Source organism: Colias eurytheme, chromosome 28 (genome assembly GCF_061535395.1).
Source record: "Colias eurytheme isolate Ceu_HAF_F1 chromosome 28, ilColEury1 Martin Lab GWU primary, whole genome shotgun sequence".
Classification (NCBI taxonomy): domain Eukaryota; kingdom Metazoa; phylum Arthropoda; class Insecta; order Lepidoptera; family Pieridae; genus Colias; species Colias eurytheme.
Window position 1 is genome coordinate 4906605 of NC_143007.1, and position 15181 is coordinate 4921785.

Here is a 15181-nt window from a genome sequence, read left to right on the forward strand (position 1 = left end):
GTTGTTTTTGCTTATTAACATAGGCAGGAGTTAATATTTAATATAAATTGTCCGGTGTCCCCCATAAATGCTCAAAATTAAAATTAATTCAGTCATTCATATGCATCATGTGCAAATATCTAATTCAACATTATCATATCCATATAATATATTATGTACACATCATAATATAATATTGAAAGGTTAAGATTTTAAAAATAATTTGGAAAATCCAAAAGTGCACGCCTCATAATTTTTTTTTAATAAATATTTATTAATTATTATTTTTGTTTATTTAATAACAATTAAACCACATCGAATCAGACCCTGAAAAATGAAAGGGTTCTATTCCTGAGCATACTCAAGCGTAAGAGAAAAAAAAAGACTCGATTAGTAAAGTATTTCGGTCGCTATCGTGTTAACAAGAAAAAGGATCCGCACATACAGACACACGGACGTCCAAGACAGAACTTTTTTAAACTGTTTTTTAACTAGTTTAAATAACAAAAATGACATCAAAAATATCATGAACGTTAAAAATAGTGTTTTTTCTTAATATGTGTGTGTATGTATTATCTTACAAGTGCAATGTATGATACATAAAGACATTTTAAGTTTGAAAAATCAGATGTTTTGCGCGAAGTGACAGTAGTAGTACCCACCTCAACGCTTCGCTTATGAGGCGTGCAATACATTTTAAACATCGATTTCGTACATTGCGTATGAAAATCGATAATTTCTCATCACTCAAGTTGTCAATGTGACATTGACGTAAATGATTTTCCCCCCACCTCCAAACTTTTTACTTGCTTTTGCTGGACTTATTTATCTTCTGAAATTTTAATTTCTTATTACATATCTATAATTTAATTGATAACTTATCAACTGAAATAAATTGCGAATTTATCGCAATCGTATTCACCACGCCTCCGTTTTAATAAGTAGTTCATTAACAGCTGTTAAAGTGATCGAACGTTTATGAAAGTTTCTACAAAGATAAGATTAAAGTTTATTTACGTACTGATAATAACTGATATTATAGTGTCCGGTATGTCGGTGCTAAATAATTTCACAGTGTCCATAGCTAAAGGATTGCGCCGTAAGTATTCAAGATTTATCAGATAAATAATATTTTTGTGATGATAAAATATATTAATTAATGATACGATAGCCGCGTGATCTGTTTCTAAAAGCTTCGTGACACACAGTAAATATACTCGTGTTCTTTAATCTTAATATCTTAATACTATTATAAAGGCGAAAGTTTGTATGGATGTATGGATGTTTGTTACTCTTTCACGTAAAAACTACTGAACCGATTACAATGAAATTTAGAACACATATAGAGGGTAACTTGGATTAACACATAGGATAGGTTTTATCCCGGAAATCCCACGGGAACGGGAACTATGCGGGTTTTCCTTTGAAAACGCGGGCGAAGCCGCGGGCGGAAATCTAGTCTTTAATATTATATTTACTTAAATGTGATTAGAGGGTTTTTTTATAAGTATGTGTGATAGGGAATTATGTTTATTCTACATTGTTATACTACTACAAAGACCAAATAAATCTGTAGGTATCTAAATTATGATGTAAAGAAGTAATTAATGTTTTAAATTTTAATACTAACTATCTGCGCTTCGTGGTTTCACCCGCATGGTTCTGCTACTGTTGGTCTTAGCAAGATGATAATATTATATAGCCTTTAGCCTTCCTTGATAAATGGGATATCTAACACCGAAAGAATTTTCGGACCAGTAAGTAGTTCCTGATATTAACGCGTTCAAACAAACAAACAATCTCTTCAGCAATAATATTAGTAAAGATGTGAAACTATCACATCCTATTTCATGTTGTTATTTTATGAATAGAACTAAAAGTAGATTATCTTTATTTGTTGTTTCCAACTTATCAAACTTCACTATCTGCAATTTCACTAATTGCATTTTATCACTTTAAACTATATGATTATTATTTCATCAATTCTTGCACTATACTACAATTATTGACAAGTAAAAAACAGATAAAAAATTATTCCTAACAAACAAAGTACAGTGGAATCTGTTTAAACTAAACTAAACAATCTCCTCTTTTTGTTAGTATTTAATACAGAGAAACAAAATAGAGATGCCTACACATTGAGACTCAAAACAAAAAAAAGTGTTGTCGGTTATCACATAATTTTCCCAAACAGAATTAGGTTGGTCAATATAACCGGAGTCATAATAAAAGGATTTTACTGTATTATGTTCTGAAACAATTTCTTTCACTGTCTCGTTTCCATGATATACAATAACTTTAATAACAAACAACACCATTCATCAACCATATTGAAAATCGTTTGTTTTACTACTACCATATTCAGAACCAGCTGTGCCCTGCGGTTTTACCCACAGTGCTATGCTCCTGTTGGTCTTAGCGTGATGATATTTAGTCTATAGCCTTCCTAGATAAATGGGCTATCTAACACCGAAAGACTTTTTCAAATCAGACCATGCAGGCCTGTTCAAACAAACAAACTCTTCAGCTTTATAATATTAGTATACATTTGTCTGTAAGGCCAATTGAACATTTATAAAAAACATTTGATCAATGAAACAAGACATAAAATCAATTGCAAGCAACACTGTTAATTTAAATTAATTTATTTTATTGCACACATATACACTTGCCAATAATAAATTTCTGACCCAGTTAGATATTTTAACATGATATTATTAATAATATAACATTATAATAGTTCCCATTCCTGTGGGATTTCCGGGATAAAAAGTATGTATGTCTTATTCTAGGTCTTCAGCTACCTACATACCAAATTTCACTGTAATCGGTTCATTAGTATTTGCGTGAAAGAATAACAAACATCCATCCATCCTCACAAACTTTCACATTTATAATATTAGTAGGATATTTAAAACTAAGCAACAGATTTTGATGTGAATTTTGATTCATTTCATTTGATCATTCATTTCATTGAACTCATGCAAAGCTAGTGCGAGTCCTACTATAATATTATAAATGCGAAAGCTTGTGAGGATGCGTGTGTGTGTGTTTGTTACTCTTTCACGCAAATACTACAGAACCGATTTCAATGAAATTTAGCACACATATACAGGGTAACTTGGATTAACACATAGGATAGGTTTTATCCCGGGAATCCCACGGGAACGGGAACTATGCGGGTTTTTCTTTGAAAACGCGGGCGAAGAAAGCTAGTTGATTTGTATGTAGAGATACATTCGTTACATAATAATCGGGAAATTAATTCATATCTATTCCAAGAATTAGGAACATTAATTTCTATACAATAACACGTTTTACGATTGTACCAAGTGTGCAAGATAAAATAATATTAAATTCACATTACCATAGATTAATTAGCAATATTTGCATAATTATTTATTATCTTTTAAAGGTCAGTTTTGATAAAGATAAGCTTGAAATAGAAAGAATTATCATTAATATCTAGTTGTTTTGATCAGAAAGTAATATTGACTGACCGGTTGGCTTGGTTGGTAGTGGCCCTGCCTTCCAAGCCAGAGGTCGTGGGTTGGATTCCCACCCGGGGCAAATATTTGTGTGATGAACATAGATGTTTGCTCGGTGTCTGGGTGTTAATTATCTATATAAGTATTTATTTAAAAATTATATGTATATGTATGTTTATCAGCCATCTGGTTTCCATAACACAAGCGAAAGCTTAGTATGGGATCAGATTGTGCCGTGTGTGAAAATTTTCTATATAGCATTTGTATTATCTATAGTTTTTGTTATTATTGATTTATGCCTCTGTTTATGTGGGAGTTTCCATACAGTAGTAATTTCTAGTGGAAAATTAGGGCAAACATGTAATTAATTTGTTATTAACTCTTTATTTAAAGGTCTTTCTCTTTAAATAAAGAGTATGTATAATTTTTGTATGTTTGATATGTATAAACTCAAATCCTATCGTATTAATTATATTATAATTCATGTTCCCATAAAGTGAAGTCCTGTGTCCCCTAGTGGGTAAGGGGCAGATGCATTATTCATACATCTGTTTCACTGATCGATTTTCTTTACGGGCAAGTAGGTGATCAGCCTTCTGTGTCCTGCCAGACCGAGACATTTTTTTTTCTTCGTCTCCGGGAATCGATCCCAGGACCGCTCACGCGTCCACTGTACCAAGGAGGCGGTCATAATAAGTAATTATTATGTTTTCATAATAATTACTTATTATTTAGTAAAAATAAAAAAACTCCTTCAGTAACAAATTTAAATCATGCTGATTGTACTAAAACAACATCTTCACGAAATTGAATAGGTACATATATACCAAAATGTGACTAAACAACAATAATTTCCCGTTGTTGATAAATTAAAAACACCACACCCACTACAGAGTGAAAGAAGTAAACAAATTATACATATTTAGAACCTTCCGGTGTTTAGATAATGAATACAAAACAATGAAGCATACATACTTAGTGCTATAAATAACTGTACTGTGTTTAAAAACAATAATAATCTTTCGGGTCAATTACCTACTTTACTCATCAACACTAATAATTATTATAAAACTAAAGATTTTTTTTTTGGTTGAAAGCGCTAATCTCAGGAACTATAGGTCCGATTGAAAAATTACTTCATTGTTAGATAGTCCATTTATTGAGGAAGGCTCTAGGGTATTTTGTAATTATATGTATTACTAGCTTTCCGCCCGCGGCTTCGCCCGCATTTTCAAAGATAAACCCGCATAGTTCCCGTTCCCGTGGGATTTCCAGGATAAAACCTATCCTATGTGTTAATCCAAGTTACCCTCTATATGTGCGCTAAAATTCATTGTAATCGGTTCAGTAGTTTTTGCATGAAAGAGTAACAAACATCCATACAAACTTTCACATATTTTATAATATTAATAGGATTTAGTACTGAATCATTGCATCTGTACAGTCATATGGTCTCCTCTGAAAATCAGTACAGTAATACATTTTAATTGTTACTGCTTTGCTGACGGGGAGTCCTTTTTGGCACTATTGCTATCTTTTTCTTTTATGTGTATAAGATTATTAAGATTTGTATTTTTTTACACAATAAAAAAATGATATATCATCACGCTAGGACCACTAAGAGCAGAGGAATGCAGGTAAAACCGTGGGCAAAGCCAGTACATGTTATATTTCTGTCTGAATCAATATTTGATATACCCAGTGCAGTTTCAAGTTATTTTAAGCGCATGCTTGGTAACAAGTTTTCACATACTGCAGTTTGAAACAAGTTACATTTATGGTATAGAGTAAGGTTTAGGTTTATAATTAGGTAAAAAAATGTCTGACGTTCTGATAGTGTGTTTCCAATGTAGTGTAGGTATGATATTCCAAACCTTAATCTAGGGAGATGAACATACAAAATTTAGTCTATTTTACACAAAAAATACTGTTTTGCATTCAGTATTTTTTTTTTTCATAAAAAATAATGTTTATAAAAACTGAATAAATGATTATCTAATTAGAATGTATAAAATTTAAAGATTTAATGGAATTTTACAACATAATATTATGGTTGATAATTGATATGTATCATTTGTTTTTAGAAAGAATTTAAATGATAGTTCAAAGTCCTTATGTGAAAAGAATAAATTAGTTTTTTTAAGTGTTTTTTAATGAAATTCAAAAGACAGTCAAATTTTTCCTCTGTTATTTCCAAATAGTTAACTACAAGCAAACATTTTTTTTTCAATAAAATCCGAAAGTTGTTTGGTAAAACCAGAATGTCATGGAATAATACACAAATACGTGATACAATCGAAGAAGATAAGATTCTTTCCGAATCGGAAAATAATGCATTTTATTTATAAATTTTAGTGTTCGGAGCACATGTGTCAGAAGTGAAACTTCTTTGGCAAGTTTCAAAGATACCAAAATCGTCGCCTTACTCCATGACGTGACGGTATTTCTATGACGCGACCTTCAAATTAATTTAACTCTCAACCTAAAGAAGTAAAGAAGCATTACTTCAATTATAGGTAATAGGGCGTAGATGCGTTATACGCGCTCACGAAGTGGCACCATAAATTCGGGTCAAATGACCCGACTTGGATGTATATGTCTCTTTTTTTTCGTATAGAAACTAGCGTGCCGTCTCTTTCTCGGTTTTCAAATGCTATACGTTTGACATGTGCGCGTAACCGGGGCCATCATTTTTCGAACAATTACTTACATATAACGCATCTACGCTTTTTATATCGTTGACTTCAAAAGATAACATTCTTTCCGAGTCGGAAAATAATGCAATTTTTTCCAGTATTTATCAGTTGACCTATCAACTCCCACTGCTTATTTCCGGATCCCGATATATTAAGACACAGTATCGGAAAATTACGAACAGTTATAGGTCATTGGGACAGATCATAAATTCTTCAAGCAATTATCATTCATGCGTATTATCATTTTCGATTATTTAATCTGTTGTTTTTATCGTGCGAATAATCTAGAATAATTTCTTCATAACAAACAAATTATGACTCGTAAGGACGTTTACATTGTTTTTTTTAGGATTAACATTCGAACTGCGTACCTAAAATGGAAAATCCCTTTAAGTACATAATAATTAATCTTTAATAATTAATATGTGAATAGGTATTTCATAATTATGTGAATGCGAAAATGTATGGCTTTGTTTGGTGGAATGTCGATATCTTTCCGGTTCGAAATGCAAAATTATTTATGTGGACAGTCCATTGGACAGTCAATTTATAGAGGAAGGCCCGAAGGGTTAGGGTGATGATAACATTAGACTTCGAGTTACGACCAATAGGAGTGGTATTGCAAAAATATTTCCGCTAGTAATTTTTGAAGTGAAACTTCTTTATCGGGGTTGGAAAAATATTTAGTGTAACATTTTTTCGTTACGCGTGACATTTTTCCGTTACGCGCCATCTTTTTCTTATCCCTACCACGCGTGATTCGACGTTTTTCTGTAAAGTTGCATATAGTAATTTTTTTTTGAAAAATAAAGTCATAAAGAAGTTTCACTTCTTACGTGTGTACACTAGAACACGCACACATTTTTTTTTTCTAGATATGTAATAAAATGTACCGTACAGCCGGCCGGCCCTTTTACAGTAACAAATACCTATCTATACTAATATTATAAAGAGGAAAAGTTTGTAATTATGTATGTATGGTTTTCACGCATAAACCTCTCAACCGATTTTGATGAAATTTGGCACAGACAATCTTTAGACCCCGAGAAAGAACATAGGCTACCTTTTATTGCGAAATATGTACCACGGGCGAAGCCGTGGCGGACCGCTAGTACAATATAGTACATTCAAAGTTTTTGAATGCGAAAACTCGAAAAGACAAATTTAAGTACTCTTAATCTTATCAGGATAGTAAACAAATACAAAAAATATGACTAAAATTATTATAAATTCATACTGAAACTCTTAAATTATTCCCAGGTTTAAGAAAGAAAGAATTATGCGACACAATACCAGATCGGCGGCAACACGACACCAAAGACCAACGGCTGATGATGGAAAAGTGCCTCATAGTGTCCAAAGTCACCAGATACGAATATGAAAAGTGAGTTCATCATAACTAAATCTGTATATTTAAAACACACAATTCCTCCCATTTGTCTTTCGCTTTTTTTTTAAATAAATAAATATTTCAGGACAATTTGAACACACGGCACGATCTGATCCCATACTAAGCTTTCGCTTGTGTTATGGAAACCAGACTGCTGATAAACATACATATATATATATAATTTTAAATAAATACTTATACAGATAATTAACACCCAGACACAGAGCAAACATCCACGTTCATCACACAAATATTTGCCCCGGGTGGGAATCGAACCCACGACCTCTGGCTTGGAAGGCAGGGCCACTACCAACCAAGCCAACCGGTCAGTCGCTATATGAAGCGTAGTGGCCAAAAAAGAAAAGTATCATTAAAATTCATTCTGTGGTTTTTACCTGAAAGCGCAATAAACAACCAACCAATGTCATAAACGCTCAAGTTTATAATATAAAGCAGGATTTTTCTAATATAAATTGTGTATACTCATTTTCTTTTAATTATGTTTTTTTCTTTATTCCACCAGATTTTTCTCTCCATTCTATATTTCGGGGTCATATATTTGTGTTCATTCTCTACCTTTTTGACCTATTGGCCATCTCCATTCCAGGCACAGCCACGACAATATATCCGATTCAGAATTAGAAAAAATCCTGCGCAAGCGCGGCTCCGACTACGACGCTATGATAACCAACCATAGAGAGCAGAAGGCGTTTGAGGAAAATGTCGCCAAGAGTTTCAAAAACATGGGCCTAAAGGTGGAAATGGCTAGCCGGTGTGTATGAAATATGTATGAATTATTAATGGGGGTGGGGGGAACAAAAAATTTACGAAAAAATGAAAAAAAAAATTTTTTTTTGTGAATTTTTTGTTATTGGTTTGGGAAGTTGCGGTGTTTTTTTTATCACAAAAGATTTCTTTCTATAAAAAAAAAACTTATGGATAAATAAGAACTATCTAAATATAGAAACATCTATTATTTATCTTCTATAAATATAAAATCACTGTAAATACTTGATCATATGTTGTTTCATCCAGATGAGTTTATCCAAACAGTACCTTGTAAAAGAGTCAATATACATAAAGTAAACAAGCCACTTGTGTGTTGATTATACGCGCTAATTGAGCAAGGTCAATATCACAAGTTTCCTTGTTATAAATAATAATAACATATGTAGTATAATATATTTATTATTGTTTAATATAATATACTAGCTGTGCTCCGCGGTTTTTCCCGCATTGCTCCGCTTTTGTTGGTCTTAGCGAGATGATATATAGCCTATAGCCTTCCTCGATTTCGGCTAACACCGAAATAATTTTTCAAATCAGACCAGTAGTTCCCGAGATTAGCGCGTTCAAACAAACAAAATCTACAGCTTTATAATATTAGTGTAGATTATTTTATTTACATTTATTTACAGATTAACATACAACGAAGAATTAATAAACTGGTGCGACGTGGTGGTGCCGTGTGGTGGGGATGGGACTTTTTTACTAGCTGCATCTAGGGTTAGAGACGCCAAGTGAGTTTTTATATTTATTAATAGAACATCAGAGGTCCATTTGTCATCATCATCATCATCATCAGCCCATATATGTTCCCACTGCTGGCACACGGGCCTCCTATGAGGGTACAGGCCATAATCCACCACGCTGGCCAAGTGCGGGTTGGCGGATGTCACATATCGTCGAACTTTTGATTCTTCGACATGTCGGTTTCCTCACGATGTTTTCCTTCACCGTTCGAGCAGTGGTGATGTTACAACATGCGCAGATAAATTGAAAAATCAATTTATTTCCTGCGCGCTCGCCCGGTCTCGAACCCCGGACTTATCGATTCGAAGTCCGAGGTCTCACCACTGAGCCACCACTGCTCACTTGTAAGTATTATTTCTTAATTACTATGTTATGTCATATTATCCCACTATGTGGGATTTCTTTTTATTTGTTTTTGATGCTTTTCTGTGTTCTTCCAGTGTTAAACTTAATGTAAAAAAACTTAATTTTATGCTCATCATTTTACCCCTATATGGGAGCATAGCTTTAGCTAAACAGAGCATATCGAGAACCTGTGAAACTGGCTATAAGCTTTCATAAAATAATAATATTACAGTAAACCAGTGATAGGCTTCAACAGTGCACCACACAAGTCTGTCGGGCGGCTTTGCTTGCCCACGTGGTGTTCGAACGACGTTAAGGGCGCGCTACACGCGTTGAAAGAGGTAATTATTATTATTATAGTCTGCAGGAACACAGATACAGATAAACAAACTTATTAACTCATGCACTAACTCACTAACTCATTTATAAATTCACTCAGCCACTTATAATCTCACTCAGGCACTTATAAACTCGCTCAGTCTCTTATAATCACACTCAGGCACTTATAAACTCGCTCAGTCTCTTATAAACTCACTCAGGCACTTATAAATTCACGGAGTCACTTATAATCTCACTCAGGCACTTATAAACTCGCTCAGTCACTTATAATCTCACTCAGGCACTTATAAACTCGCTCAGTCTCTTATAAACTCACTCAGGCACTTATAAATTCACTCAGTCACTTATAATCTCACTCAGGCACTTATAAACTCGCTCAGTCACTTATAAACTCACTCAGTCACTTACAGCATATAATTTTAAAGTGAAACTTTTATTAAATCGTCTCTAACTTTTTGGTTTGTGTAGCGCATGTCGCGTGACGGTCGAACCGTACGATAATTATCGTACAAATACGATAATTTTGTGCCTAAGTTTCACTTTTAACGTGGTTTCATAAAACCACACAACATTTTTAAATGGATGGACTTAAAAATAAAATATCCGTGTAAAAATAATTCCGCGGACCAATGCGGGTAAAACCGCGTGGCAAAGCTAGTTAATTATATACTTAAACATAAATTTGCAGGGTAGATTCCGTTGGATGCGTCGTTCACGAATACGCACCACTATAACTAGCGAGCCGAAACTTTTGGACACTATAACACCCGTGGATCTGCACACTTTGCACTATTGTAGGTGAGTTTGTGCCATTTTAGTGCACTTTAAGTGTCAAGTTAGGTGCATTTTAACTGTCATTTTGCAAATAAACACTTGAAAACTTTGTAGGCGAGATTGGTGTCAATTTAGTGACATTTTAGTGTAATTTAAGGTGCAAATTTTAGAGAAATAGGTTTATTTTTCATATAATAATAAATAAGATAGGCTATTACTCTACAAATATTACTATAACAATATTATAAAATAAAATAAAATATAGAAAAGAAGAAAAATAGATTAATCAATCATTTGATGTTGGTGACATCGTTCATGTGAAGTGTTTGGAAATTATAGGAAAATATAGAATTTAACCTAGTATAAAATAATCATACATATTAAATACGTTTTTACTATTTTTATTTATAACCCATCCCTTACGATTATCCACACAATAATTAAATAATATATATTTTTACAGATATCCACCGGTATCAAACCAAGAAGACGGACAAGATACAAATGCGCGGTGTACAGACGGACAAACAGACGAAACGAGCTTGGCCACTAAAGTATTGCCGTTTTTGGCTTTAAATGAGGTATGTATATTATAGAACGAGCTACTTTTATATTAAAAACTAGCGGTCCGCCCCGGCTTCGCCCGTGGTACATATTTACGTTTTCTCTACATAAGAACCATCCTCGTACTTCAAGGAATATAATAAAAAAATAATTATCGAAATCGGTTCAGCCGTTCTCAAGTTATGCGCTTACCAACACATTTTGGGATTCATTTTTATATTATAGATAATTGCAAAATTATTTTTGGAACATTGCTCCGCTCCTATTGGTCGTAATACATCACTACATAGTATAAAACAAAGTCGCTTTCTCTGTGCCTATGTCCCTATGTATGCTTAAATCTTTAAAACTACGCAACGGATTTTGATGTGTTTTTTAAATAGATAAAGTGATTCAAGAGGAAGGTTTTAGTATATAATTTATTAGGTTTTAGACAAAGTGGGCGAAGCCGCGGGTGGAAAGCTAGTAAGTATATAAAATATAGCCTTTCTCGATAAATAGACTATCTAATAATTTCTCTTAATGGTGAAATAATAAAACAAACAGTCTTGTAGTTTTTTACTCAATTTTACTCAAACTAACAAACAAACAAAAATCAAATCCTTCAGATTTATAGTGATAATTATAATTATTATAGGTATTTATTTATATTTTCAGGTATTCATAGGTGAAAGTGTAACATCAAGAGTGTCACTACTTCGACTAAAAATAGACAACGGCAAATGGACGCACACAAAAAGTTCCGGTTTGTGTGTGACAACAGGTACCGGTAGTACCTCTTGGCATTACAGGTAAAGTTGAAGTGATAATTTATTAAGAGGGGGTATAAAGCAAAATTACCAATCTTCTATTAGATGATACGTGTAATATTCAAGACCAAATTTAAAAAATAAAATATATATCGAACTAGATGATTTTTTCTAGGATTCTGTTTTATCAAAAACATAAAATAATTTGGAAAATCCAAAAGTGCACGCCTCATAATTTTTTTTTAATAAATATTTATTAATTATTATTTTTGTTTATTTAATAACAATTAAACCACATCGAATCAGACCCTGAAAAATGAAAGGGTTCTATTCCTGAGCATACTCAAGCGTAAGAGAAAAAAAAAGACTCGATTAGTAAAGTATTTCGGTCGCTATCGTGTTAACAAGAAAAAGGATCCGCACATACAGACACACGGACGTCCAAGACAGAACTTTTTTAAACTGTTTTTTAACTAGTTTAAATAACAAAAATGACATCAAAAATATCATGAACGTTAAAAATAGTGTTTTTTCTTAATATGTGTGTGTATGTATTATCTTACAAGTGCAATGTATGATACATAAAGACATTTTAAGTTTGAAAAATCAGATGTTTTGCGCGAAGTGACAGTAGTACCCACCTCAACGCCTCGCTTATGAGGCGTGCAATATTATGACAGACATTACAGGTAATTTTACCTGTAGTTATTATATGAAACATATTAGCTGCGTCCCGCGGTTACACCCGTGTAAATACGCTTTTCCTTTTAATTCTAATATTCCTGCGGGAATATAAATTGTTTTAGTTTTTTTTCATCATTATATAACAAGTTAAGGAAAAGATTTGACTCTAGATAGGTTTCTTTAATTATTCATGGCTAAAGGTACCCGTATTACCTTTTGGCATTACAGGTAAAGTTGAAGTATTAATTTACAATTGTATATAAATAAATAATAAATAAATAAATATTATAGGACATTATTACACAAATCGACCTAGTCCCACAGTAAGCTCAATTAAGGCTTGTGTTGTGGGTACTAGGCGACGATAAATATAATATTTAATAAATACATATTATATAGATAATAACACCCAGACCCAAGAACAAATAATTGAGTTCATCACACAAATATTTGCTCTGACCGGGGATCGAACCCGGGACCGTCGGCACAGTAGGCAGTTACTTTACCACTGCGCCAACCGCGTCGTCCGTATATGACTAGAGAGTAATTTTTTTAAAGCAACAGAGTACAATAAATTCATGCTTGACAAATACCTAAATTGGTCGATTTATAAATTAGAAATTGCATTTCAATAAAAACTAATACATTTTTTATTACAATTTCAGTATAAACTGCCTCCGTACACACTCCGTTTTGGAATTAATGAAAATATTGCAAGACGAATACAATATTAGTTTGGACACGTCTTTGGAAAAAGCGCGGGAAGTTACAGAGAAATATAATCAAAAGCTAATGTTCCCGCCTGGTAAGTTCTATCCTACTAATAATATAAACTAGCTTTCCGCCTGCAGCGTTGTCTAAAACCTAATAAATCTTAATATGTATATATAAATCTCGTGTCACAATGTTTGTCCTCAATGGACTCCTAAACCACTTAACCGATTATAATAAAATTCGCACACATGTGCAGTTCGATCCAACTTGAGAGATAGGATAGGTTTTATCCCGGAACTATGCGGGATTTTCTCTGAAAACGCGGGCGGAAAGCTAGTTATATACTAAAACCTTCCTCTTGAATCACTCTATCTATTTAAAAAAAACCGCATCAAAATCCTTTGTGTAGTTTGAAAAATTTAAGCATACAAAAGGAAAACCCGCATTGTTCCCGTTCCCGCGGGATTTCCGGGATAAAACCTATCCTATGTGTTAATCCAAGTTACCCTCTATATGTGTGCTAAATTTCATTGTAATCGGTTCAGTAGTTTTTACGTGAAAGAGTAACAAACATCCATACATCCATACTTACAAACTTTCGCCTTTATAATAGTATTAAGATTAATATTAAGATTTTTCCGTATTTTCTCCCCAGATTCAGAACAACTAGCCTATTCAGTACGGGAATACATAACGTTCGAAGAATGGCCCACACCGCGGGGGTTGCGGGTTCGAGACCGGGCGGAGACTGTGTGCGTGCGGTCGCATTGTACTGACGCGGGTATGTTTGTTTGTACGTGTGTAACGTTGGAAATTGGAAAAAATCGGAACGAAAAATGTGCCAAAAAATTGTAACAAAAAAAATGAAATGGAATGGCCTTACATGGAACGCCTCAGAGCGAGGTAACGCCGCATGAGTCATGTTTTTTCGTGCGTGCAGCCGGCTCTATCGAATTATAAGACGTTGTCACGTCAAAATGTAGCAATCGTGTGGGAAAACAACAATAAAATTGGCAAAATATGTCAGTATACTCGGATTTTTAATTAGACGAAGTCAAATGACGTTTACTGTGTTGTCAGTTTTTGATGAAATAAAAATAGCGTTGTCACAAAGTGAACGATTGAAAATCGGGAATGAATGAAATTGAATCGATCGTCTAGTGAATATTTAGTGGTATAACATCAAATAAACCCAACAATAACATCAAACACAATGTAACAGACCAATTAACGAAAAAAATGTGTGCGTGTACTAGTGTACACACGTAAGAATTGAAACTTCTTTATGACCTTATTTTTCAAAAAATAATTTACTATATGCAACTTTACAGAAATACGTCGAATCACGCGTGGTAGGGATAAGAAATAGATGGCGCGTAACGTTAAAATGTCCCGCGTAACGAAAAAATGTTACACTAAATTTTTTTCCAACCCCGATAAAGAAGTTTCACTTCAAAAATGTATTTAATTAGATAATAATAGATAATTATTTTTTACAGGTTTAGTAATAGACGGTAGCGTCTCATTTCCATTCAACGACGGAACTCAAGCACATTTGGAAATACATCCAGAAGATTCGCTCATGACTGTTTGTATGGATGATACACTGCCTTATTCGACATAAATATATATATATAAAAATATATTGAGATGTGAAATAATATCAAACACAAAAAAATATTGAGCTGTCTAAATGTTGTTAAGTCTACGTGTTGTTGTTATGTCCCGTCTAATTAAATGAATAAATAATTATACTGAGCTGTCTAAATATTGTAAGCTCTTTGTCAAAGTGTGATGTCTAATTGTATACCATTGTATTTGTTATTAGTGGTTATTTCTAAATTTGATTTAGGGCCGATTTTTCAATCCCTGGTTTAAAACTTATCCGTCCAATAAAGTATTACACGATAATATTAAAATGTCACG

General features: G+C 33.3%; 1 protein-coding gene across 1 annotated transcript; it reads left to right on the top strand.

The window, feature by feature from the left end:
* The first annotated feature begins 768 nt into the window (after positions 1-768).
* On the top strand, positions 769-15181 carry Nadk2 (NAD kinase 2, mitochondrial). The gene is made up of 11 exons (XM_090117590.1): positions 769-1078; positions 7424-7547; positions 8161-8325; positions 8972-9073; positions 9664-9772; positions 10459-10568; positions 11008-11125; positions 11766-11899; positions 13207-13346; positions 13911-14036; positions 14755-15181. Exons 1-11 carry the CDS (start codon positions 958-960, stop codon positions 14877-14879), a joined length of 1374 nt encoding a protein of 457 aa, XP_089973716.1. The 5' UTR covers positions 769-957; the 3' UTR covers positions 14880-15181.